The sequence below is a fragment of the Oncorhynchus clarkii genome, unplaced genomic scaffold (assembly GCF_045791955.1).
Source record: "Oncorhynchus clarkii lewisi isolate Uvic-CL-2024 unplaced genomic scaffold, UVic_Ocla_1.0 unplaced_contig_3050_pilon_pilon, whole genome shotgun sequence".
In the NCBI taxonomy this organism is placed as follows: domain Eukaryota; kingdom Metazoa; phylum Chordata; class Actinopteri; order Salmoniformes; family Salmonidae; genus Oncorhynchus; species Oncorhynchus clarkii.
The window spans coordinates 201,776-227,833 of NW_027257965.1; the positions used below are offsets into that span (position 1 = coordinate 201,776).

Consider the following 26,058-nt stretch of genomic DNA (forward strand, 5'->3'; position numbering starts at 1 on the left):
TGCAAAACATTACCAACCATACGAGCATGAAAAGGCAATACTTTCTGGCAGGCCCATTTACCTATCATCAAAAATAAGTTCCTCTTTATGCAACCACTCGCAACTCAGTGACATTTTGGGAATGGTATAGGCCTAACTGACCAAATTCATACAGTAGGCTTTGTTATGACGATGTTATGAATAACATTCAGACAGGTCCTAGATATTATTATCAAATAAACAAAAACGAGTTGTTTCACAAATTTACAGAGTTCCGCAGATGTCTTGTTGCCTACTCAGGAAAGACGCGTCATTGCCATCTTTCCCACCTTCCTTTGATTGTTTTCTTAATTCAGGGGGGCAGGATCCAAACGCGGTAGATGGATATTGAAAATGGAAGGAGCAGCGACGCGCACTGTGATAACGTCTACAAGCAGCAGCACGGACAACTTTTCCACCTCCACTCTGGTTTACGACAGGCAGTTTCTTCGCACTGCTTCGGGGCTCCTCGTTTTCGCAGAAATAGTAAGTAGTCAAGTTTCAACGTTCAAAATGTAGGCTACGGGATACGCATAGTATACATCGTCCAAATAAATGCTTATTTGCGTGTTCCTTCTCGACGATGCAACAACAATATGACATAATAAAATATAAGAATACGAACATAAATTAAATGGCTCAGTAGAATAAAATAAACATTTTATAGTAGCATAAATATAATTCAAGAAAGCACTATTTACAGTATAGTCCAATATTTACACGTGTATTGGAGAAGGTGGGAATGGGGGGCAGTGTATAAACTGTGGCTGGGGTGTGTGGGGTCCTGGATGATGCTGCGTGACTTCCTCAGGCACAGTTTGGGTGGGAGCACGGTCCCATGATGTACTGGGCTGTCTTCACCACCCGCTGGAGGGCCTTGTGGTAATAGAAGCAGGCAACCTGTCCGGACATTCTTGATGGTGCAGGGGCATCATGATGTTGTGGCGTCTTGACAAGAGTTGTGGTGGTGTTGGTCCATGACATGTCCTCAGTGATGTGGACGCTGAAGAACTTAAAACAAATAACTTTCTCTACTGCAGTCCGGTTGATGTGGATCGGGGCATGTTCCCACCTCTGCTTCCTGAACTTAACAATCAACTCCTTTGCTTTGCTGACTTTGAGGGATAGGTTGTTGTCATGACACCACAATGCCAGTTCACATACCTCCTCCCTATAGGCTGACTCGTTGTCGTTGGTTATCAGGCCTATAACCGTGCTGTCGTCAGCAAAGTTCATGAGGGAGTTGGTGTTGTGCAAAGCCACACAGTTGTGGATGAACAGGGAGTACAGCAGAGGACTGAGGACACCCCTGGGGGGCCCCTGAGTTAAGAGTCAGTGTAGAGGAGGTGTTGTTGCCAATCCTCACAGCCTGTGGTCTACCCCTCAGGGAGTTCAGGATCCAGTTGCAGAGAGTGATGACCTAACTGCAGCACAAACATATTTGTGTCCAAGTTCAATATAATAATTTATTGAAATCACTATGGCTTTTACCATCTTTCTCACAATAACTGCCATCAGAATTCATGGAGGGAATCAATACTGTATGACCTGCATGATGGTTTATCACAGATGGTGGCATGACACTGTCCTGAACACTGCACTGAAGTGAAGGTTTAATTATTTAACATTGTTCAAGGAAATGTAACTGGAGAAAATGAACATAATGTCAACCTACTTCCTGTAATATAGGCTACTTCCTGTAATATATGCTTCTTCCTGTAATATAGGCTACTTCCTGCATGGCCAGGCATGACTCCAACACCATCATTAAGTTTGCTGATGACACAACAGTGGTAGGCCTGATCACCGACAACGATGAGACAGCCTATAGGGAGAAGATCAGAGACCTGGTCATGTGGTGCCAGGACAACAACCTCTCCCTCAACGTGATCAAGACGAAGCAGATAATTGTGGACTACAGGAAAAGGAGGACCGAGCACGTCCCCATTCTCATCGATGGGGCTGTAGTGGAAAAGGTTGAGAGCTTCAAGTTCCTTGGTGTCCACATCGCCAACAAAATAACATGGTCCAAGCACACCAAGACAGTCGTGAAGAGGGCACGACAAAGCCTATTCCCCCTCAGGAAACTAAAAATATTTGGCATGGGTCCTGAGATCGTCAAAAGGTTCTATAGCTGCACCATCGAGAGCATCCTTACTGGTTGCATCACTGCCTGGTATGGAACCTGCTCGGCCTCCGACCGCAAGGCACTACAGAAGTTAGTGCGTATAGCCCAGTACATCACTGGGGCCAAGCTTCCTGCCACCCAGGACCTCTATATCAGGCGGTGACAGAGGAAGGCCCTAAAAATTGTCAGACTCCAGCTACCCTAGTCATAGACTGTTCTCTCTGCTACTGCACGGCAAGCGGTACCGGAGTGCCAAGTCGAGGTCCAAAATGCTTCTTAACAGCTTCTACCCCCCAAGCCATGAAGACTCCTGAACAGCTAATCAAAGGGCTACCCGGACCCCTCTTTTACACTGCTGCTTCTCTCTGTTTATAATCTATGCATAGTCACTTTAACTCTACCTACATGTACATACTGCCTCAAATACCTCGACTAACCGGTGCCCCCACACATTGACTGTACCGGTACCCCCTGTATATAGCCTCACTTGTTATTTTACTGCTGCCGGTTAATTATTTGTAACTTTTATTTTCTCATTTTTACTTAACACTTCTTTTTTTCTTAACTTCTTAAAGCGTTGTTGGTTAAGGGCTTGTAAGTAAGCATTTCCGTGTAAGGTCTACCTACACCTGTTGTATTCGGCGCATGTGGCAAATACAAATTTGATTTGATTTGAGCAAATGCATTTAAATACACAATAAATTAGACACCACCAGAGTACAGCCATATCCGACTATGTGTGCATCCCAAGTGGCACCCTATTCCCTGTATAGTGCACTACTTTCTACTGGAGCCCTATGGGCCCTGTTAAAAAGTAGTGATCTATAAATGGAAAAGGATACCATTTGGAATGCTGGCTATATGCTTCCCTGTCCCCTCAGGTGTTTGGTCTGCTGGTATGGATGCTGATAGCAGGGACGGAATACTTCCGTGTGTCTGCCTTTGGGTGGGTCATGTTTGTGGCCATCTTGTACTGGGTCCTGACGGTCATCTTCCTCATCATCTACCTGACCATGGCTTACAACAGGATCCCTCAGGTCCCCTGGACAACTGTGGTACGACACATACTACGACACATAATACAACAGCACATTATTTGAAACTTGAGTGATTGAGGTTGTTTATTATAAATCTAGTAATTGAATAATTGTGGACTATTTATGTAACAGAAAACCAATGGAGTTAACTGCCTTGATGGTTTTGGGGGAGAGAGCAAATAGATGAACCAAGTCTTTATGAATGTGATCAAATGAAACCATTCTATAATGTGTACTACCCAACAGTATCTGAGACAGCCAGGAATCCTGTTGTTGTCATTCTACAGGGTCTGTTCTTCAACAGTAGTGCTACAGTGATGTATGTGGTGTTCTACAGGGCCTGTTCTTCAACAGTAGTGCTACAGTGATGTATGTGGTGTTCTACAGGGTCTGTTCTTCAACAGTAGTGTTACAGTGATGTATGTGGTGTTCTACAGGGTCTGTTCTTCAACAGTAGTGCTACAGTGATGTATGTGGTGTTCTACAGGGTCTGTTCTTCAACAGTAGTTCTACAGTGATGTATGTGGTGTTCTACAGGGTCTGTTCTTCAACAGTAGTGCTACAGTGATGTATGTGGTGGCAGCAGCAGTGGACGCAGCCTCAATCAGCCATGCTGTTAAGGGACGCCATAACTACAACTGCTGGGTAGCATCCACAGTAAGAAAACCACCTTAGAACTCCCAGACAGACATTTAAATCACGCCAACTGTGAAAATATACCACAAATATGACTGAGTATTTATGATTACAGCGATATTAAATTATACAATATTAAAATGCCAAATATATGCTTACAAGTCAGATAAGAGAGGTATGATTCCACTGTGTACCATCCAAAATGCTATCTATTTGGTCCATTTAAGCCTACTCAACTCATACTCAGTATTGTACTGAATTTTAATGTTTTCATCCGTCTGTTTTTCAGTTCTTTGCCTTCCTGGTCACGCTCTGCTATGCAGGAAGTACATATTTAAGTTTTAAATTCTGGCGCTCGAGGGATGAGGAACAATAACCAATCACAAAGGACAGCTAAAGTATATCCGTTATGGAACGCATGAAGGACCTTGAAAAGTACACATGGTTAAGTGTAATAACCACTCCTTCCCTTTGGAAGACATTTCTCTTTTCTCTGTTATATTTCTGTTATTTTAGAGTTATGGTGTGTTTCATCTGTTGGAATGACAGAGCCTGAACCTCAGTGATGCTTTTACTTCTTATGCACTCATGAGTTTAAAAAAAAATACATTTGGATGAAAATGACTGAAGCTAACAAAGTGGCTATTCCATTTTTCTGAAGCTGGAGATCAAAGCTTTAACTCCAATATTAAAATGGATTGGACAGTAATGTTGTCCCACACTAGATGGTGCTACAATACAAGGCTAAGAAACAGGGCTGATGAAGAACATTACAGTCAATTCTCTTTTTGATCATTCAAAAAAATGTATCATATACGAATAATACATTTCACTAATAGGAGTCAGCTACACTGAACAAAAATATAAACGCAACATGCAACTATTTAAAAGATTTTACTGAGTTACGGTTCATATAAGGAAATCAGTCAATTGAAATAAATTCATTAGGCCCTAATCTATGGATTTCACATAACTGGAAATACAGATATGCATCTGTTGGTCACAGATACCTTAAAAAAAAGTAGGGACGTGGCTTAGAAAACCAGTCAGTATCTGGTGTGACCACCATTTGCCTCATGCAGCGCATCACATCTCCTTTGCATAAAGTTGATCAGGCTGTTGATTGTGGCCTGTGGAACTTCAATGGAGTGGGACAAAAATCCAAGATGGCGTAGCAGTCAGCCGTCTTTGTCTTGTCGTGTCCCGTGTATATATATGTTTTTCTTTGTATATATTTCGTATATATCTGTAATATTTTTAACCTCAATTTCAGCATACTCCTGCAACCCGCCTCACCCAATGTGGTATGGATCTGCTATTTTCTATACTTTAGAACCGGAACCCCCAACAGAAGCTAGCCAGCTAACTAGCTAATAGTCAGTTAGCCACTGCTAGCAGTCATCAGCTCACCTCAGCCCGATCAACTCCCACCAGTCTGCACAGGGCGATTTAACCCAGAGCATATCAGACTGCTTTTTTCTCTACCACATCTCCACATCTCTGGATTCCTACCGCAAGCTCAGAACCTTTTCACTTGGATCATCACAGCTAGCTAGCTGCTATCCGAGTGGCTACTCCTGGCTAACGTCTCTGTCCCGAAGCAAGCACAGTTAGCCTGGAGCTAGCCTCGTGCTAGGCCCATCTCCCGGCTTGTTGAAGAGGTCCATCAGCCACTTCTTGGGCTACAATAGCTATTTTGCCAATTGGCCTGGACCATTTTACTGCCTACACAGAGCCCTGCCATCCCGACTGGTCTGCCGACGTAACCGTCCAAGGGCGCTTCAACAGACTATTCCGTCGCGACGTCCCCCTAAGGCCTTTCTGCTAGCTTGCTAGCCCCGGCCCGCTAGCTGTCTGAATCGCCGTGTCTCCAGCTCGCCTAGCTACTCACTGGACCCTATGATAACTCAGCTACGCATGCCTCTTCCTAATGTCAATATACATTGTCCATTGCTGTTTTGGTTAGTGATTGTCTTATTTCACTGTAGAGCCTCCAGCCCTGCTCAATATGCCTTAGCTAGCCTTTTGTTTCACCTCCGACACATGCGGTAACCGCACCTGGTTTAAGTGGTGTCTTTAGAGACAAAACCTCTCTCATCGTCACTCAGTGCCTAGATTTACCTCCACTGTATTCACATCCTACCATACCCTTGTCTGTACATTATTCCTTGAATCTATTCTTCTGCACCCAGAAACCTGCTCCTTTTACTCTCTGTTCCGAAAGCACTAGACGACCAGTTCTAATAGCCTTTAGCCGTACCCTTATCCTACTCCTCCTCTGTTCCTCAGGTGAATGGAAAATGGACAGAGTGAAGAATGAAACTCATATAGACTGGAATAGGAGAGGAAAATGTTAAAGAGTGAACAAGTAAGAGAGACCCACACAGATGGTGTGTGAGAGAGGAAGGCACACACACACACACACACACACACACACACACAAATCTATTCTTCCACGCCCAGAAATCTGCTCCTTTTTCTCTCTGTTCCAAACGCACTAGACGACCAGTTCTTATAGCCTTTAGCTGTACCCTTATCCTACTCCTCCTCTGTTCCTCTGGTGATGTAAAGGTTAATCCAGGCCCTGCAGCACCTAGCTCCACTCCCATTCCCCAGGCGCTCTCATTTGTTGAATTCTGTAACTGTAAAAGCCTTGGTTTCATGCATGTTAACATTCGAAGCCTCCTCCCTAAGTTTGTTTTATTCACTGTTTTAGCACACTCTGCCAACCCGGATGTCCTAGCCGTGTCTGAATCCTGGCTTAGGAAGGCCACCAAAAATCCTGAAATTTCCATCCCAAACTATAACATTTTCCGACAAGATAGAACTACCAAAGGGGGCGGAGTTGCAATCTACTGCAGAGATAGCCTACAGAGTTCTGTTATACTATCCAGGTCTGTGCCCAAACAATTTGAGCTTCTATTTTTTTTAAATCCACCTTTCCAGAAACAAGTCTCTCACCGTTGCCGCTTGTTATAGACCACCTTCAGCCCCCAGCTGTGCCCTGGACACCATATGTGAACTGATTGCCCCCCATCTATCTTCAGAACTCGTACTGTTAGGTGACCTAAACTGGGACATGCTTAACACCCCAGCCGTTTTACAATCTAAGCTTGATGCCCTCAATCTCACACAAATTATCAATGAACCTATCAGGTACAACCCCAAATCCATAAACACGGGCCCCCTGACAGATGTCATCCTGACCAACCTGCCCTCTAAATACACCTCAACCGTTTCCGTTCTTCACTGCCTCATTGCCTGTGTTCGTAATAGGTCTGCGGTCAAACAACCACCCCTCATCACTGTCAAACGCTCCCTAAAACACTTCAGCAAGCATGCCTTTCTAATCGACCTGGCCCGGGTATCCTGGAAGGATATTGACTTCATTCCGTCAGTAGAGGATGCCTGGTTATTCTTTAAAAGGGCTTTCCTCACCATCTTAAATAAGCATGCCTCATTCAAAAAATGTTAAACCAGGAACAGATATAGCCCATGGTTCACTCCAGACCTGACTGCCCTTGACCAGCACAAAAACATCCTGTGACGTACTGCATTAGCATCGAATAGCCCCCGGGATATGCAACTTTTCAGGGAAGTTAGGAACCAATATACACAGGCAGTTAGGAAAGCTAAGGCTAGCTTTTTCAAACAGAAATTTGCATCCTGTAGCAAACTCCAAAAAGTTCTGTGACACTGTAAAGTTCATGGAGAATAAGAGAACCTCCTCCCAGCTGCCCACTGCACCTAGGCTAGGAAACACTGCTACCACCAATAAATGCACGATAATTGAGAATTTCAATAAGCATTTTTCTACGGCTATGCTTTCCACCTGGCTACCCCGGTCAACAGCTTTGCACCCCCCACAGCAACTTGCCTAAGCCTCCCCATTTCTCCATCAACCAAATCCAGATAGCTGATGTTCTAAAAGTGCTGCAAAATCTGGACCAATACATATCAGTTGGGCTAGACAATCTGTACCCTCTCTTTCTAAAATGATCTGCCGCAATTGTTGCAACCCCTATCACTAGCCTGTTCAACCTCTATTTCATATCGTCTGAGATCCCCAAAGATTGGACAGCTGCCGCGGTCATCCCCCTCTTCAAAACGGGGAGACACTCTTGACCCAAACTGTTATAGACTTAAATCTATCCTACCCTGCCTTTTAAGGTTAACAAACAGATCACCGACCATTTCGAATCCCACCGTACCTTCTCCGCTTTGCAATCTGGTTTCCGAGCTGGTCATGGGTGCACCTCAGCCACGCTCAAGGTCCTAAACGATATCATTGACCTGGCCAAGGTTTTCGACTCTGTCAATCACCACATTCTTATCGGCAGACTCAAAAGCCTTAGTTTCTCAAATGACTGCTTTGCCTGGTTCACCAACTACTTCTCAGAGTTCAGTGTGTCAAATCGGAGGGCCTGTTGTCCGGACCTCTGGCAGTCTCTATACATCAATGATGTCACTCTTGCTGCTGGTGACGCTCTGATCCACCTCTATGCAGACGACACCAACTACACCAACTACAAATACCTAGGTGTCTGGTTAGACTGTAAACTCTCCTTCCAGACTCATTAAGACACATTAAGCACCTCCAATCCAAAATTAAGTCTAGAATCGGCTTCCTATTTCGCAAACAAAGCATCCTTCACTCATGCTGCCAAACATACCCTCGTAAAACTGACCATCCTACCGATCCTTGACTTCGGCGATGTCATTTACAAAATAGCTTCCAACCCACTACTCAGCAAATTGGATGCAGTCTATCACAGTGCTATCCGTTTTGTCACCAAAGCCCATGTACTACCCACCACTGCGACCTGTATGATCTCGTTGGCTTGCCCTCGCTTCATATTTGTCTCCAAACCCACTGGCTCCAGGTCATCTATAAGTCTTTGCTAAGTAAAGCCCCCCCTTATCTCAGCTCACTGGTCACCATAGCAGCACTCACCCTTAGCACACACTCCAGCAGGTGTATTTCACTGGTCACCCCCAAAGCCAATTCCTCCTTTGGCTGCCTTTCCTTCCAGTTCTCTGCTGCCAATGACTGGAACGAATTGCAAAAGTCACTGAAGCTGGAGACTCATATCTCCCTCTCTAACTTTAACCATCAGCTGTCAGAGCAGCTTGCCGATCATTGCACCTGTACATAGCCCATCTGTAAAAAGCCCATCCAACTATCTCACCCCCATATTTGTATTTATTTATTTGTGCTCCTTTGCACCCTAGTATCTCTACTTGCACATTCATCTTCTGCACATCTATCACTCCAGTGTTTAATTGCTAAATTGTAATTACTTCGCCACTACGGCCTATTTATTGCCTTACGTCCCTAATCTTACCTCGTTTGCACACACTGTAGACTTTTCTATTGTGTTATTGACTGTATGTTTGTTTATTCCATGTGTAACTCTGTGTTGCATTGCTATGCTTTATCTTGGCCAGGTCGCAGTTGTAAATGAGAACTTGTTCTCATCTGGCCTACCTAGTTAAATAAAGGTGAAATAAAAATAAAATCTAATAATAAAAATGACTTTGTGGAGTTGCTGGTTATTGGCAGGAACTGGAACACACTGTCGTACATGTCGGTGCAGAGCATTCCAAATCTGCTCAATGGCTGACATGTCTGGTGAGTATGCAGGCCATGGAAGAACTGGGATATTCTCAGCTTCTTGGAATTGTGTACAGATCCTTTCCACATGTGGCAGTGCATCATCATGCTGTAACATGAGGTGAAGGCAGCGAATGAAGGGCACGACAATGGGCCTCAGGATCTCGTCACGGTATCTCTGTGCATTCAAATCGCCATCAATAAAAATGGAATTGTATTCGTTGTCCGCTTATGCCTGCCTGTACCGTAACCCCACCGCCACCATCAGGCACTATGTTCACAACATTGACATCAGCAAACCGCTCATCCACATGACTCCATACACGTGGTCTCCATCTGCCCGGTATAGTTGAAATCGGGATTCATCTCTTTCTCCAGTGTGCCAGTGGTCATTGAAGGTCAGCATTTGCCCGGTATAATTGAAACTGGGATTCATCTGTTTCTCCAGTGTGCCAGTGGCCATTGAAGGTCAGCATTTGCCCACCGAAGTCAGTTACAATGTCAATCTGCAGTCTGGTCAAGACAGTGGTGTAAAGTACTTTAGTAAAAATACTTTAAAGTACTACTTATGTCATTTTTTTGAGTATCTGTACTTTACTATTTATATTTTTGACAACTTTTACTTCACTACATTCCTGTACTTTTGATACTTAAGTATATTTTAGCAATTAGCATTTCGTTTTGATACCCTATCAAAAAGGTTATAAAAAATAATTTTAGAGTTTTACTCAAGTAGTATTTTACTGGGTGACTTTCACTTTTACTTGAGTCATTTTCTATTAAGTTAACTTTAATTATTACTCAAGTATGACAATTGGGTACTTTTTCCACCACTGGGTGAGAACGACGAGCACACAGATGAGCTTCACTGAGACGATTTCTGACAGCTTGTGCAGAAAGTTTTTGGTTGTGCAAACCCACAGTTACATTAGCTGACCCTCTTACCGGGCTCAGACAATCCCGCAGGTGGTGGAGGTCCTGGGCTGGCATCGTTACATGTGGTCTGCGCTTATGGGGCTGGTTGGACGTACTGCCAAATTCGGAGGCGGCTTATGGTAGAGAAATTAACATTAACCTCTGGCAACAGCGCTGGTGGACATTCCTGCAGTCAGCGTGCCAATTGCATGCTCCCTCAAAACTTGAGACATCTGTGGCATTGTATTGTGTGACAAAACTGCACATTTTAGAGTGGCATTTTATTGTCCCCAGTGCAAGGTGCACCTGTGTAATGATTAGGGATGCACCGGTACACAGTATGTTGTCGAACCGTTCGGAATGCCCCCTACAGTTCAATACGCACACGTGAACCTCGGAATTACGATATGCCTGTCATTTTCCTACAATTTCCAAAACTTGCTTATTGCGCTGCAGATTACACGCACGTTGTACATTGAGATCCACAGAACCAGACACGCAGTTTGTGAACAGGCTTGGCATGCAACTGCTTGGGGTTCCAGGATGTTAAGGGTCTCCTGAGGGCTGACAAACTTTACTCCACATGTCTCAAAATGTGGCAACTGCAGTGACCGCAACCCCCCCTTAAACAACCAATGGACTATTTGCAATGACACCTCAGTAGGTAACCTCCCTAAAGGGGCCCCATGAAGAGATGGGAAACTAAAAACAAATATTATCTCAGCTCCACCGTGACAATGGCGAGTGCTAGTGAGACAGAGAGAAGCAAATTTGAAGAGGCACTGCCGTCTTTTCAAATCCGCTGTGTGGGAACATTTTGGATTCAGCATTCAATACGATGATGAGGGTAAGAGGACCGTAAACAAACAAAGTAAAGTCTGCAAGCATTGCTTTGCCACTGTCGGCTACTCGAGTGGAAACACTTCTAACAAGATGTGTCATTTACGTCATCATCACCTGGCCGTATCCCTTGCAGGTGGAGCTGGAGCAAGGAGAGTCCACTCGTTAGCGAAAACAACAATCTCTCGCTGCTGTCTTCCAACAACAATTTGCGACAAATTCATAAAAACATTAAGAATTAACGAAAGCAGTGGGAATATTCATAGCCAAAGATTTGCATCCCTATTCAGTGGTTACCGACTCAGGATTTCGTCACCTGGGGATTTTTTTTTATTTTTACCGCGCTACAATGTCCCCTCGCTCACACATTTCAGCAGCAAAGTAATTGCCAAACTCTATGAAACATCACAGAGAGAAATTTAAAACAAATTGACACAGACACCCTATCTAGCTCTCTCCACTGATAATTGGACCACCCGAGCAACTCAAATCTACCTCGCTGTGATGGTTTACTATGTACTGGATTGGGAGATAAAGAGCTACGTGTTGCAAACTCGTCCCCTGTATGAGAGTCATACAAGCGCACACTTTTCTTAAATATAAACATACCGAAACCGTACCTTGGCCCACAAACCATGAGACATACCAAACCGTGGGCCAGCTGTACCGTTGCATCCCTAATAATGATCATGCTGTTTAATGAGCTTCTTGATATGCCACACCTGTCTTGGCAAAGGAGAAACGCTCACTAACCAATGTAAACAAAACAAATTAGAGAAATAAGCTTTTTGTTTGTTTGGAACATTTCTGGGATATTTTATTTCAGCTCATGAAACATGGGCCCAACACTTTACATGTTGTGTTTTAAATGTTATATTTTTGTTCAGTGTAGATAGTGTAGTGTTTTTGACATGTTTTCATTCTACTGTACATCATTTGAAATGTTGCCCAGGTTGTGCTTTGTGATGCCTTGAGGGTCCAATACAGGGGGATACATTTACTCAGATTAGTGATTCTGGTCTGAATATACAGTAGTGAAGCAGTAGTCAAGCTAACATTTTAGACTCTATAATAAACTATAATGTAGCATTGTTCATGGTTTAACAACTATAATTTAAAAAATCACACATCATTTCTTTAAGATTTGCAGGCATCCCATTGCAGTATCATCCACATTACACTAAATGCAAATAGCAAAATCCATATCATTTTTGCCCCATTTAAATCGGTGGCTGTTCCTCAAATTGGCTCAGATTTACTGGATCTAAGACAATGTTTTAAGGATGTTTCAACTTATTCCGTAAAACAAAGACAACATATTTTTTTTCCTAATTTCATTCTATCTCACCAAAACTAGTTAAGCAGCTTTGACTGTTGAACCATCCATATACTGTATAAACCACATCTATCAAACTGTCTAATCTAGAACAACAACACAGTTAAAGCTGCAGTCTGTGATACGCCACAAAGTGGTGTCTCTCCCCACCACTTGTTTTGGTATACAGCTGAACATTGAACAGCTTCCCAAATCTCAGATTGTAACTTTAACTTAAACACTATGCAGCTTGTCATGCAATGCCAGGCTAGAAGGAGAGCAGACTTCATAGACAAAATGTTTGATGTTATGAATGGGTATGGCAGATATACAGTTGAAGTCGGAAGTTTACATAAACTTAGTTTGGAGTCATTAAAACTCGTTTTTCAACCACTCCACAAATGTCTTATTAACAAACTATAGTTTTGGCAAGTCGGTTAGGACATGTACTTTGTGGATGACACAAGTCATTTTTCCATCAATTGTTTACAGACAGATTATTTAACTTAGAATTCACTGCATCACAATTCCAGTGGGTCAGAGGTTTACATACACTAAGTTGACTGTGCCTTTAAACAGCTTGGAAAATTCTAGAAAATTGTGTAATGGCTTTAGAAGCTTCTGATAGGCTAATTGACATAATTTGAATCAATTGCATCAATTGAATCAAATACACCTGTGGATGTATTTCAAGGCCTGCTTTCCAACTCAGTGCCTCTTTGCTTGACATCATGGGAAAATCTAAAGAAATCAGCCAAGACCTCAGATTTTTTCTTTAGACCTCCACAAGTCTGGTTCATCATTGGGAGAAATTTCCAAACACCTGAAGGTACCATGTTCATCTGTACAAACAATAGTGCGCAAATATAAACACTGTGGGACCACGCAGCCGTCATACCGTTCAGGAAGGAGACTCGTTCTGTCTCCTAGAGATGAACGTACTTTGATGCGAAAAGTGCAAATCAATCCCAGAACAACAGCAAAGGATCTTGTAAAGATGCTGGAGGAAACCGGTACAAAAGTATCTATATCCACAGTAAAACGAGTCCTATATCGACATAACCTGAAAGGCCGCTCAGCAAGGAAGAAGCCACTGCTCCAAAACCGCCATAAAAAAGCCAGACTACGGTTTGCAACTGTATGTCCTCTGGTCTGATGAAACAAAAATAGAACTGTTTGGCCATAATGACCATCGTTATGTTTGGAGGAAAAAGGGGGAGGCTTGCAGGCCAAAGAACACCATAACAACCATGAAGCACGGGGGTGGCAGGATCATGTTGTGGTGGTGCTTTGCTGCAGGAGGGACTGGTGCACTTCACAAAATAAATGTAATCATGAGGAAGGAAAATGATGTGGATGTATTGAAGCAACATCTCAAGACATCAGTCAGGAAGTTAAAGCTTGGTCGCAAATGGGTCTTCCAAATGGACAATGACCCCAAGCATACTTCCAAAGTTGTGGCAAAATGTCTTAACTTCACTAGGGTAGGGGGCAGCATTGGGAATTTTGGATGAAAAGCGTGCCCAAATTAAACTGCCTGCTACCCAGCAGGAAAATGCTTGGCATTGCTTTTAGGGGGAATATTTAGATCGGACCAAAGAAAACTGTACTTTTGTCACTGACACAAAGTTCAACAAAGGCCCCAAAAGATGCTGCATATTAGTCCATATTAGTCTGTGGTTGTGATTCCGGTTGGACGCACTGCCAAACAATCTAACGATCAAACGTTTTAGAGAAATAAGGAACATTTCTGGGATCTTTTATTTCGGCTCATGAAACATGAAACCCACATTTCACATGTTGCATTTTTTTTAAATTGTTGAGTGTAAAGTAGTTAGGTCACATAAAGATGTATGTAATTCATATGAATGAAATCATCAACATGTATTGATCACATCTTTACTAATGCTGCAGAAATGAACTTTAAAGCAGTATCCAAATCCATGTGATATAGTGATCACAATATAATAGCCATATCTAGGAAAACCAAAGTTCCAAAAGCTGGGTCTAATATAGTGTAGAAGAGGTCATACAATACGTTTTGTAGTTATTCATATGTTGATGATGTAAAGAATATTTGCTGGTCTGTGGTGTGTAATGAGGAGCAACCAGATCCTGCACTTGACACATTTATCAAATAGCTTATTCCAGTTACTACTGAGCACGCACCCATTAAGAAAATGACTGTAAAAACTGTTAAATCCCCTTGGATTGATGAGGAATTGAAAAGTTGTATGGTTGATAGGGATGAGGCAAAAGGTATGGCAAGTAAGTCTGTCAGCCCAACTGATTGGCAAACGTACTGTAAATTAAGAAATCCTGTGACTAAGCTTAAGAAAAAGAAACTATACCATGAAACAAAGATAAAGGATATAAAGAATGATAGTGAAAAGATTTGGAGCACCTTAAATGACATTTTGGGGGAAAAAGCCAACACGGCTCCATTCATTAAATCAGATGGCTCATTTATCAGATAACCCACTGATATTGCAAACTACTTTAATTACTTTTTCAGATAAACAAACTGAGGGATGACATGCCAGCAACAAACGCTGACACTACACATCCAAGTATATCTGACCAAATTATCAAAGACAGGAATTGCACTTTTGAATTCTGTAAAGTCAGTGTGGTACATTTTTTTTATTGTTGTCTATCAACAATGACAAGCCACCGGGGTCTGACAATCTGGATGGATAATTACTGAGGATAATAGTGGACGATATTGCTACTCCATCAATTTAAGCCTACTAGAAAGTGTGTGCCCTCAGGCCTGTAGGCAAGCTAAAGTCTTTCCACTACCCCAGAATAGTAAAGCCCCCTTTACTGGCTCATATAGCTGACCAGTCAGTCTGTTACCAACCCTTAGTTAACTTCTGGAAAGAATTGTGCTTGACCAGATGCCGGTGCGGTAGGTAACTTAGTGGTTAGAGTGTTGGGCCAGTATCTGAAAGGTTGCTGGATCGAATCCCCGAGCTGACACGGTAAAAATCTGTCATTCTGCCCCTGAATAAGACATTTAACCCACTGTTCCCTGGTAGGCCGTCATTGTAAATATGAATTTGTTCTTAACTGACTTGTCTAGTTAAATATTTGTATTTTTTAAATACAATGATATTTCACAGTAAACAAATTGACAACAGACTTTCTGCACGCATATAGGGAAGGACACTCAACAAGCATGGCACTTACACAAATGACTGATGAATGGCTCAGAGAAATTGATGATAAAATGATTGTGGGGGCTGTCTTGTTAGACTTCAGTGCAGTTTTTGACGTTATGGATCATAGTCTGCTGTTATGACTTTACACCCCCTGCTATAACGTGGATAAAGAGTTACTGTCTAACAGAACACAGAGGGTGTTCTTTATTGGAAGCCTCTCAAACATAGAACTAGGTAGAAGCAGGAATTTCCCAGGGTAGCTGTTTAGCCCCTTGCTTTTTTCAATCTTTACTAACGACATGCCACTGGCTTTGAGTAAGGCCAGTGTGTCTATGTTTGCAGATGACTCAACACTATACACGTCAGCTACTACAGCAACTGAAATGACTGAAACACTTAACAAAGAGTTGCAGTTAGTTTCGGAATGGGTAGCAGGGACTAAGTTAGTCCTAAATATTTCCGAAAATAAAAGTTCTTTATTTTGTACAAATCATTCACTAAACGCTGAATCTCAACTACACCTCATATTGAATAATGTGGAAATTGAGCAAGTTGAGGTGATTAAACTGCTTGGAGTAACTCTGGATTGTAAACTGTCATTGTCAAAACCTATTGATACCACGGTAGCTAAGATGGGGAGAAGTCTGTCTATAATAAAATGCTGCTCTGCCTTCTTAACAACAGTATCAACAAGGCAGGTCCTACAGGCCCTGGTTTAACAACACTATCAACAAGGAAGATCCTACAGGCCCTGGTTTTGTCACACCTGGACTACTGTTCAGTCATGTGGTCAGGTGCCACAAAGAGGGATTTGGGAAAATTACAGTTGGCTCAGAACAGGGCAGCCCGACTGGCTCTTAAAAGCACACGGAGAGCTAACTTTAATGACATGCATGTCAATCTCTCATGGCTCAAAGTGGAAGAGAGATTGACTTCCTCATTACTTGTTTCTGTAAGAGGTGTTGACAAGCTGAAGATACCGAGCTGTCTGTTAAAATACTGGCACCCATGCATACCCCACAAGACATGCCACCATAGGTCTCGTGACACTCCCCAAGTCCAGAACAGACTATGGGAGGCACACAGTACTACATAGAGCCATGACTACATGGAACTATATTCCACATCAGGTAACTGATGCAAGCACTAGAATCAGATTTTAAAAGCAGGTAAAAATAAACCTTATGGAACAGCGTGGACTGTGAAGTAACACAAACATAGGCACAGACACATGCATACACACACATGATAACATGCGCACTATGCACACACATACATGGATTTTGCATTGTAGATATGTGGTAGTGGAGTATGGGCCTGAGGGTACACACTTGGTGTGTTGTGAATTCTGTAATGAATGTTTTGTAATGTTTTTAAAATTGTACAACTGCCCTAATTTTGACGGACCCCAGGAAGAGTAGCTGCAGCCTTGGCAGCATGGGGATCCATAATAAACCCCAGGAAGAGTAGCTGCTGCCTTGGCAGCATGGGGATCCATAATAAACCCCAGGAAGAGTAGCTGCTGCCTTGGCAGCATGGGGATCCATAATAAACCCCAGGAAGAGTAGCTGCTGCCTTGGCAGCATGGGGATCCATAATAAACCCCAGGAAGAGTAGCTGCTGCCTTGGCAGCATGGGGATCCATAATAAACCCCAGGAAGAGTAGCTGCTGCCTTGGCAGCATGGGGATCCATAATAAACCCCAGGAAGAGTAGCTGCTGCCTTGGCAGCATGGGGATCCATAATAAACCCCAGGAAGAGTAGCTGCTGCCTTGGCAGCATGGGGATCCAAAATAAATACATATACAAATAACCCCTAGAGTCTATTGACTTGGTTACAGTACTGGTTGAATGATGGTTAACTGACAGATGCCAGCAATTTTCTGATATCTCTAACATTTAATGTGAATGTTTCATAGCTCTAAAACAGACCTGTGTGTGGAGATATATCTCTCTCCTGTCTGGCAAGAGAAACTGATTCTGACGATTAGAGCAGTTTCCCACAACCTGCCTGCCTAATGAATAGAACGGAATGGGGATATATCTGTCTGTCACTGAACTTAATCATCATAACAACAGGAAAGTCCAACCCAGAGCCAGAAAGTATCACCTAAGTTCATGATCTCACCGCAGTGTTGAGCCTGTTTGACTACTTGATGGAGCAGAAAAATGCTTGGCATTGCTTTTAGGGGTAATATTTAGATCGGACCAATTTTTAAAAAATGTTGTCATTAGCACAAAGTTCAACAAAGGCCCCAATAGATGCTACATATTAGTCCAAATCTATAAGGGGTAATATACATGCATTATTTATCTCTATTAAATGCAGACTAAGAGAGCAGTACACTGATTCACAACATGTTAACAGATTGCAAAGGAATACCTTACCCATACAAGAACAATACACAACAGAGACAAATGAAACGAGAGAAATGAAAAGAGAATAATGAAAGAGACAAATTAAAGTATTTCAAAAGCACCACGTCTTCCCTTCAAAGAAAATAGTTTTTAGGATGGATGATGATACACTGTCAGCAAAACTTTTAAAATGATGAAACATTGAGAGATGAAAGATACATTATTTTATATCTATCTTTCTTTTTTTCTTGGTCAATTATTTTGGAAAGCCTGGCTTCCCTTGGCATCCATGAATACACACAACTGATAGGAATTTTAAAAATATATACACTAAACAAAATAACAATTACATTAATATACCAGATGAATTCGAAATTCACATTTGTATATATTTTTCATTTGACCAAATTAGTCTTATTGAGATAAAAAAAAAAAAAAAATTCAATGTTCAGGTCAACAAGATACAATCATGTGAGATTACACGATAGTTCTGATTGGTCTGCTGGACAACACAAGAACATTATTGAATTCAAATTATTATATTTTAGAATCAGTCTCCTCATCTTTAGTTGTATCCAACACAGAATTTGCAGAACTATGAAACCATGTCGTTTTTTGTGTGTGTGTGTGTCTTCTCTTGTGTTGAAATGTAGTTTTTTGGGGTTCTTGTCAAGGTAGCTATTTTCGTCTATAAACTTCTATAGAATTTCATCCTATAATCGTTTGTTCCATACATTTGAACTTGACTGAACTGACTGTAAAACACTCTAATCACTAGCATACATGCATCCCCTTTTTAAACAATCAGCATTCAGAATTAGACCCACCTGTTGCATTGTTAACCGCTAAGCCACAATGGGGTGTGGTATATTGCAAATATACTACGGCTAAGGGCTGTTGTTGAGCATGACTCAACGTGGTTTGCCTTGATATGGCCCTTAGCCGTGATATATTGTCCATATATCACAAACCCCTGAGGTGCGTTATTGCTATTATAAACTGGTTACCAACGTAATTAGAGCAGTAGAATAAATGTTTTGTCATAACCGTGGTATACAGTATGATATATACCACAGCTGTCAGCCAATCAGCATTCAGGGCTTGAACCACCAAGTTTATAATCATAAATGAACAATGCGAACAACAAAGTGAATGTGCATTTGATGAAGGTTACTATGGAGTATCCCGGTGACCTTTTGACCTTCATACCATCTATAGCGGACTTAAAACAAAAAAAGATCATTATGAATATTCTACAGGACAACTGTCACTCCCGCCGAAGTTGGCTCTCCTGCCTGTTCGGGCGGTTCTCGGCGGTCGTCGTCACCGTCCTACTAGCCACTACCGATCCCTTTTTCATTTGTCTGTTGGTTTTGTCTTATTAGTTTCACCTGTGTGTATTTTAGTTTAATTAATGTCCTTATATGTAGTAGGTTGTCCCGCCCTTGTTTTGTGCGGGATTGTTTTGTATTCATGTAATTTGGTGTAGTACTTGTGTTTTATTCTCCGGTCTATTTTTGATCCTGTGTTGGATTATTCACCCTGTATGTTGGGTTGACCGTCGGAGAATAAACTGTCGAATCACTGAAACCTGCTCTCTGCGCCTGATTCCACCCACCTTGATAAAACGTGATAGAATCCCGCACCACCATGGCATCAGCAGGAGCAGCCGCGTCTCCTCTCCCATCGATGGAAGAGAGGGTCCTCCATCACACCAGCGTGCTTCACCAGATTGGTTCTGCCATGGACCAATTGATGGAGAGGATGGATCGATGGGAGAGGAGTGGCCTTCCCACCTCATCTCTAGCACCCCCTTCTCCAGCACCTCCTGTTCCTGCGACCACATCTGGCTCCGGGGCTCTTCGGCTGACACTCCTACGGGAGTATGACGGAACGGCGGCTGGGTGCCAGGGTTTCCTCCTTCAACTGGAACTATACCTGGCTACCGTGCGTCCTGCTCCCTCCGGAGAGGAGAGCGTGAGCGCCCTCGTCTCCTGCTTGACTGGGCGAGCCCTCGAGTGGCCAACGCAGTGTGGAATGGTCCGGACTCGGCGAGGGATAATTACCCAGAGTTCACCCGCCGATTCCGAGCTGTTTTTGACCATCCACCAGAGGGTCGGGCGGCGGGTGAACGGCTGTTCCACCTACGTCAGGAGACGATGAGCGTACAGGACTTTGCTCTGGAGTTCAGGACCTTGGCCGCAGGAGCAGGATGGAATGACAGGGCCTTGAACGATCATTTCAGATGCAGTCTCAGGGAGGACGTCCGCAGGGATCTGGCATGTCGGGACACCACATGCACACTGGATGAACTCATTGACTTGGCTATCCGTCTCGACAACCTGCTGGCTGCCCGCGGGCGTTCGGATCAGGCCCTGTCGTTTCCACTTCCCAGCCCTCCTGCCCCTATCCCTATGGAATTAGGAGGGGCGGCTTCGAGGGGGACCGGAGGAGGAGTGTCCTCCTGCACCAGTTGTTGTCGACGAGGGCACACGTCCGACCGGTGCTGGAGGAACTCGTCTGAGAGTCGGGAGGACAGGCGGAGCACTGCTCGATCACCCCAGGTGAGTAAGCACCAGACTCACCCAGAGCTTCCTGTCGGTCATGTGTATGTATTGACTTCTTTCCCTGGGTTTTTTCCCTCTCTACAGCATAAGGCGCTAGTCGATTCAGGCGCAGCTGGGAATTTCATGGATCGTGGGCTTGCGTTAAGGCTAGGGATTCCCCTAGTGTCGTTAGACCTACCTTTCCCCGTGCACTCCTTAGATAGCCGACTATTAGGGTCAGGAGTAATTAGGGAGGCTACGGTGCCGCTGGACATGGTAACGCAGGGGATCATAAGGAGCCGTGCGTAATTGGCCGACTACGACCACGGTGAAAGAGGTGCAGCGGTTTTTAGGGTTTGCCAATTACTACCGGAGGTTTATCCGGGGTTTTGGTCAGGTGGCTGCTCCCATCACCTCACTGCTGAAGGGAGGACCGGTGCGCTTGCGCTGGTCAGCAGAGGCGGGCAGAGCCTTCAGTCGTTTGAAGGAGCTGTTCACCAATGCGCCCGTGTTGGCGCATCCGGACCCCTCTTTAGCGTTCATAGTGGAGGTGGATGCGTCAGAGGCTGGGGTCGGAGCCGTGCTGTCCCAACGCTCGGGCGTTGGGAAAGTTTCGCCCGTGTGCTTTCTTTTCGAGCAAGCTCAGCCCAGCGGAGCGAAACTATGATGTGGGGGACCGGGAGTTGTTAGCTGTAGTCAAGGCTCTGAAGTTGTGGAGACATTGGCTTGAGGGGGCTAAACACCCTTTTCTCATCTGGACTGACCATCGTAATCTCGAGTATATCCGGGCAGCAAAGAGACTAAATCCACGTCAGGCTAGATGGACCATGTTTTTTACCAGGTTCCGGTTTACCCTCTCATACCGGCCAGGCTCCCAAAACACCAAAGCCGACGTGCTGTCCCGCCTCTATGATACCGAGGAGCGGTCCGTTGAGCCAACTCCCATCATTTCACCGTCATGTCTCGTGGCACCGGTGGTATGGGAGGTGGACGCGGAGATAGAGGAGACCTCACGGTCAGAGCCGGCCCCCCCTAACTGTCAAGTGGGGACTCAGTACGTGCCGAGGGGGGTCCGGGACAAGCTGATCTGGTGGGCTCATACTCTCCCCTCCTCGGGTCATCCTGGCATCGAGAGGACAGTGCGGAGTCTGAGAGGGAGATACTGGTGGCCCACGCTGGCTAAAGACGTGAGATTTTATGTCTCCTCCTGCTCAGTGTGTGCTCAGAGCAAGGCTCCTCGGCACCTGCCTAGAGGGAAATTACAATCCCTCCCCGTTCCACAACGGCCGTGGACACACTTATCGATGGACTTTCTTACCGACCTTCCCCCGTCCCAGGGAAGTACTACGATCCTGGTCGTTGTGGATCGGTTTTCTAAGTCCTGTCGCCTCATCCCGTTGCCCGGTCTCCCTACGGCCCTGCAGACTGCGGAGGCCTTGTTTACCCATCTCTTCCGGCACTATGGGGTGCCTGAGGACATTGTTTCTGATCGGGGTCCCCAATTCACGTCCAGAGTGTGGAGGGCGTTTATGGAGAGACTGGGGGTCTCGGTCAGCTTAACCTCAGGTTTTCACCCCGAGAATAATGGGCAGGTGGAGCGCGTAAACCAGGATGTGGGCAGGTTTCTGTGGTCCTATTGCCGGGACCAGCCTGGGGAGTGGGCAAGGTATGTTCCCTGGGCTGAACTAGCTCAGAACTCCCTATGCCACTCCTCAACTATCTTGTCCCCTTTTGAGTGTGTGTTAGGTTACCAGCCGGTCCTGGCCCCATTGCATCAGAGCCAGACCGAGGCTCCTGCGGTGGAGGAATGGGTACAGCGCTCCAAGGACACCTGGAAAGCCGTTCAGGACTCACTACGGTTAGCGGGAGAACGGCAGAAGAGGAGCGCTGACCAGCACCGCAGTGAGGCCCCCGTGTTTGCACCGGGGGACAGGGTCTGGCTCTCGACCCGAAACCTGTCCCTCCGCCTGACCTGTCGGAAGCTGGGGCCGCAGTGTGTGGGACCGTTCAATGTCCTGAGGAGAATAAACGAGGTGTGTTACAGGTTACAACTTCCTAGGTATTACCGTATTAACCCCTCGTTTCATGTGTCTCTCCTCAGGCCGGTGGTGGCTGGTCCCCTGCAAGAAGGTGAGGTGCCTGAGGTCCCTCCGCCCCCTCTGGACATCGAGGGGTCCCCGGCGTACACAGTTCGGGGCATTCTGGATTCGAGACGTCGGGTGGGGGGCCTACAGTACCTCGTGGACTGGGAGGGGTACGGTCCGGAGGAGAGATGCTGGGTTCCGGTGGGGGACATTTTGGACCCTTCTCTCCTGAGAGATTTCCACCGCCTCCACCCGGATCGGCCAGCACCTCGTCCTCCGGGTCGTCCTCGAGGACGGTGGCGGGGGGGGGGGGGGGGGGGGGGGTACTGTCACGACTTCCGCCGAAGTTGGCTCTCCTGCCTGTTCGGGCGGTGCTCGGCGGTCGTCGTCACCGTCCTACTAGCCACTACCGATCCCTTTTTCTGTTGGTTTTATCTTATTAGTTTCACCTGTGTGTATTTTAGTTTAATTAATGTCCTTATATGTAGTAGGTTGTCCCGCCCTTGTTTTGTGCGGGATTGTTTTGTATTTATGTCATTTGGTGTAGTACTTGTGTTTTATTCTCCGGTCTATTTTTGATCCTGTGTTGGATTATTCACCCTGTATGTTGGGTTGACCGTGTTTTTTGTGCGCCGGAGAATAAACTGTCGAATCACTGAAACCTGCTCTCTGCGCCTGATTCCACCCACCTTGATAAAACGTGACAACAACGTCACAAGAGATTACCCTTCTGGAGGTTTTCACTCAAACCCCAGTTGTAACTAACCTGATTTATCTTATAAACCAGTGAATTATTAGAATCAGGTGTGCTAGATTAGGTTTGGAATGAAAAGCTACAGGATGGTAGCTCTCCAGGAACAGGGTTCTTATAATGAGACTATGGTGCATTGTTTTATGGAGAATAGTTGTGTGTTGATTGGTTTGATGAATAAGTTCTGTTAGCAGGACTAATTGAGCCCATAATTTGGTTTCCAGGTTTTACTGCTAACCTACAAAGCATTACATGGGCTTGCTCCTACCTATCTCTCTGATTTGGTCCTGCCATACATACCTACACGTACGCTACGGTCACAAGACGCAGGCCTCCTAACTGTCCCTAGAATTTCTAAACAAACCGTTGGAGGTAGGGCTTTCTATTATAGAGCTCCATTTTTACGTAATTGTTTGCCTACCAATGTGAGAGACGCAGACTCGTTCTCAACCTTTAATCTCTCTAGGGTACGTGGGACGGTAGCGTCCCACCTCGTCAACAGCCAGTGAAACTGCAGGGCGCCAAATTCAAAACAACAGAAATCCCACAATTAAAATTCCTCAAACATACATGCATTTTAAAGATAAGCTTGTTGTAAATACAGCCTGTTGGGGAATAATCAGAATTAGTTGGTAACATAGGTAAGATGTTTTATATTCATCATATGTTTGTAAGTTACTTCTCATCAGAAAGTGTTTGTATAATACTGTGGCGGGGTTGCAGTATCTGTTCTCTGTCAAGACTACGTTATTTGGGCCGGAGAGAGGGGAGAGGTCAAGCGTGTATCTCTTGGCTCCACAATGTCTGTGTGCCAGTCAATGTGTCTCTGTGATCTTTTCAAGGAGGTGGATTTGATATATGCCTGTTGATATAAGGATTTGTTTATGGTTCTGAGTTTGAGAAAATAACATAGTTTAGGAGACAAAGCTGAACGATAAATTATGCCGATGCTGTCTGGCTATGTGTGTCTTTGCTATAAAGGATCTCAGTTGCAATGTGTAAGGGACTCTCAGAGAATTCATTGATAGACACTGAATTGATCTGAGAGTCACAGGGTTGTGATGGAGCTCATATAATTAAAGATGGACTTTGTGATAACTAACTCTGACTTGTGTGTGGTTTGCTCTCATAATTGGGTAAATACAGGAAATTTCCACGACAAGCCACAGTGTCCGATTTCAAAAAGGTTTTACGACGAAAGCAAACCAAACGGTTATGTTAGGTCACCACCAACTCACAGAAAAACTCACCCATTTTTCCAGCCAAAAAGAGGAGTCACAAAAAGCAGAAATATAGATAAAATTAATCACTTACCTTTGATGATCTTCATCAGAATGCACTCCCAGGAATCCCAGTTCCACAATAAATGTTTGTTTTATTCGATAATGTCCATCATTTATGTCCAAATACCTCCTTGTTGTTCGCGCGTTCAGTTCACAATCCAAACTCACAACGCGTGTGCAAGTCCAGCGGAAAGAACAGACGAAAAGTCCAAAAAATGATATTACAGTCCGTAGAAACATGTCAAACGAAGTATAGATTCAATCTTTAGGATGTTTTTAACATAAATCTTCAATAATGTTTCAACCGGAGAATTCCTTTGTCTGTAGAATTGCAATGGAACAGAGCTCGCTCTCACGTGAACGCGCGAGACTGAGCTCGTGGCTCTCTGGCAGACCTCTGACTCAATCCCCTCTCATTCCCCTCCCCACTTCACAGTAGAAGCATCAAAGAAGGTTCTAAAGACTGTTGACAACTAGTGGAAGCCTTAGGAAGTGCAATATGACCCCATAGACACTGTTTATTCGATAGGCCAAGAGATGAAAAACTACAAACCTCAGATTTCCCACTTCCTGGTTGGATTTTTTTCTCAGGTTTTTGCCTGCCATATGAGTTCTGTTATACTCACAGACATCATTCAAACAGTTTTAGAAATGTCAAGAGTGTTTGCTATCCAAATCTACAAATTATATGCATATTCTAGCATTTATGGCTGAGTAGCAGGCAGTTTAATTTGGGCATGCTTTTCAACCAAAATTTCCAATGCTGCCACCTACCCTAGAGAACTTAAGTATTTTTTGAAGACTCATCTCTTCAGTAGGTCCTATGATTGAGTGTAGTCTGGCCCAGGAGTGTGAAGGTGAACGGAAAGGCACTGGAGCAACGAACCGCCCTTGCTGTCTCTGCCTGGCTGGTTCCTCTCTCTCCACTGGGATTCTCTGCCTCTAACCCTATTACAGGGTCTGAGTTACTGGCTTACTGGTGCTCTTCCATGCCGTCCCTAGGAAGGGTGCGTGACTTGAATGGGTTGAGTCACTGATGTGATCTTCCTGTCTGGGTTGGCGCCCCCCTTGGGTTGTGCCAATCTTTGTGGGCTATACTCGGCCTTGTCTCAGGATGGTGGTTGAAGATATCCCTCTAGTGGTTGAAGATATCCCTCTAGTGATGTGGGGGCTGTGCTTTGGCAAAGTGGGTGGGGTTATATTCTGCCTGTTTGGCCCTGTCCGGTTGTATCGTCGGACTGGGCCACAGTGTTTCCCGACCCCTCCGGTCTCAGCCTCCAGTATTTATGCTGCAGTAGTTTATGTGTCGAGGGGCTAGGGTCAGTCTGTTATATCTGGAGTGTTTCTCCTTTTTAATCCGGTGTCCTGT

General features: G+C 44.5%; 1 protein-coding gene across 2 annotated transcripts; it reads left to right on the forward strand.

Moving 5' to 3' along the window:
• The first annotated feature begins 335 nt into the window (after positions 1–335).
• Positions 336–5,854, forward strand: LOC139394297 (CKLF-like MARVEL transmembrane domain-containing protein 8). Of its 2 annotated transcripts, XM_071142328.1 has the most exons (4): positions 337–504; positions 3,028–3,201; positions 3,721–3,840; positions 4,109–5,854. In XM_071142328.1, the coding sequence occupies exons 1-4, from the start codon at positions 373–375 to the stop codon at positions 4,193–4,195; spliced, it is 513 nt and encodes a 170-aa protein (XP_070998429.1). In that variant the 5' UTR covers positions 337–372; the 3' UTR covers positions 4,196–5,854. The 2 variants fall into 2 exon arrangements, with proteins under 2 accessions (XP_070998428.1, XP_070998429.1); XM_071142327.1 differs by lacking the exons at positions 3,028–3,201; positions 3,721–3,840; positions 4,109–5,854 and adding an exon at positions 1,746–2,683 and having other exon boundaries at positions 336–504.
• The last annotated feature ends 20,204 nt before the right edge of the window (positions 5,855–26,058 follow it).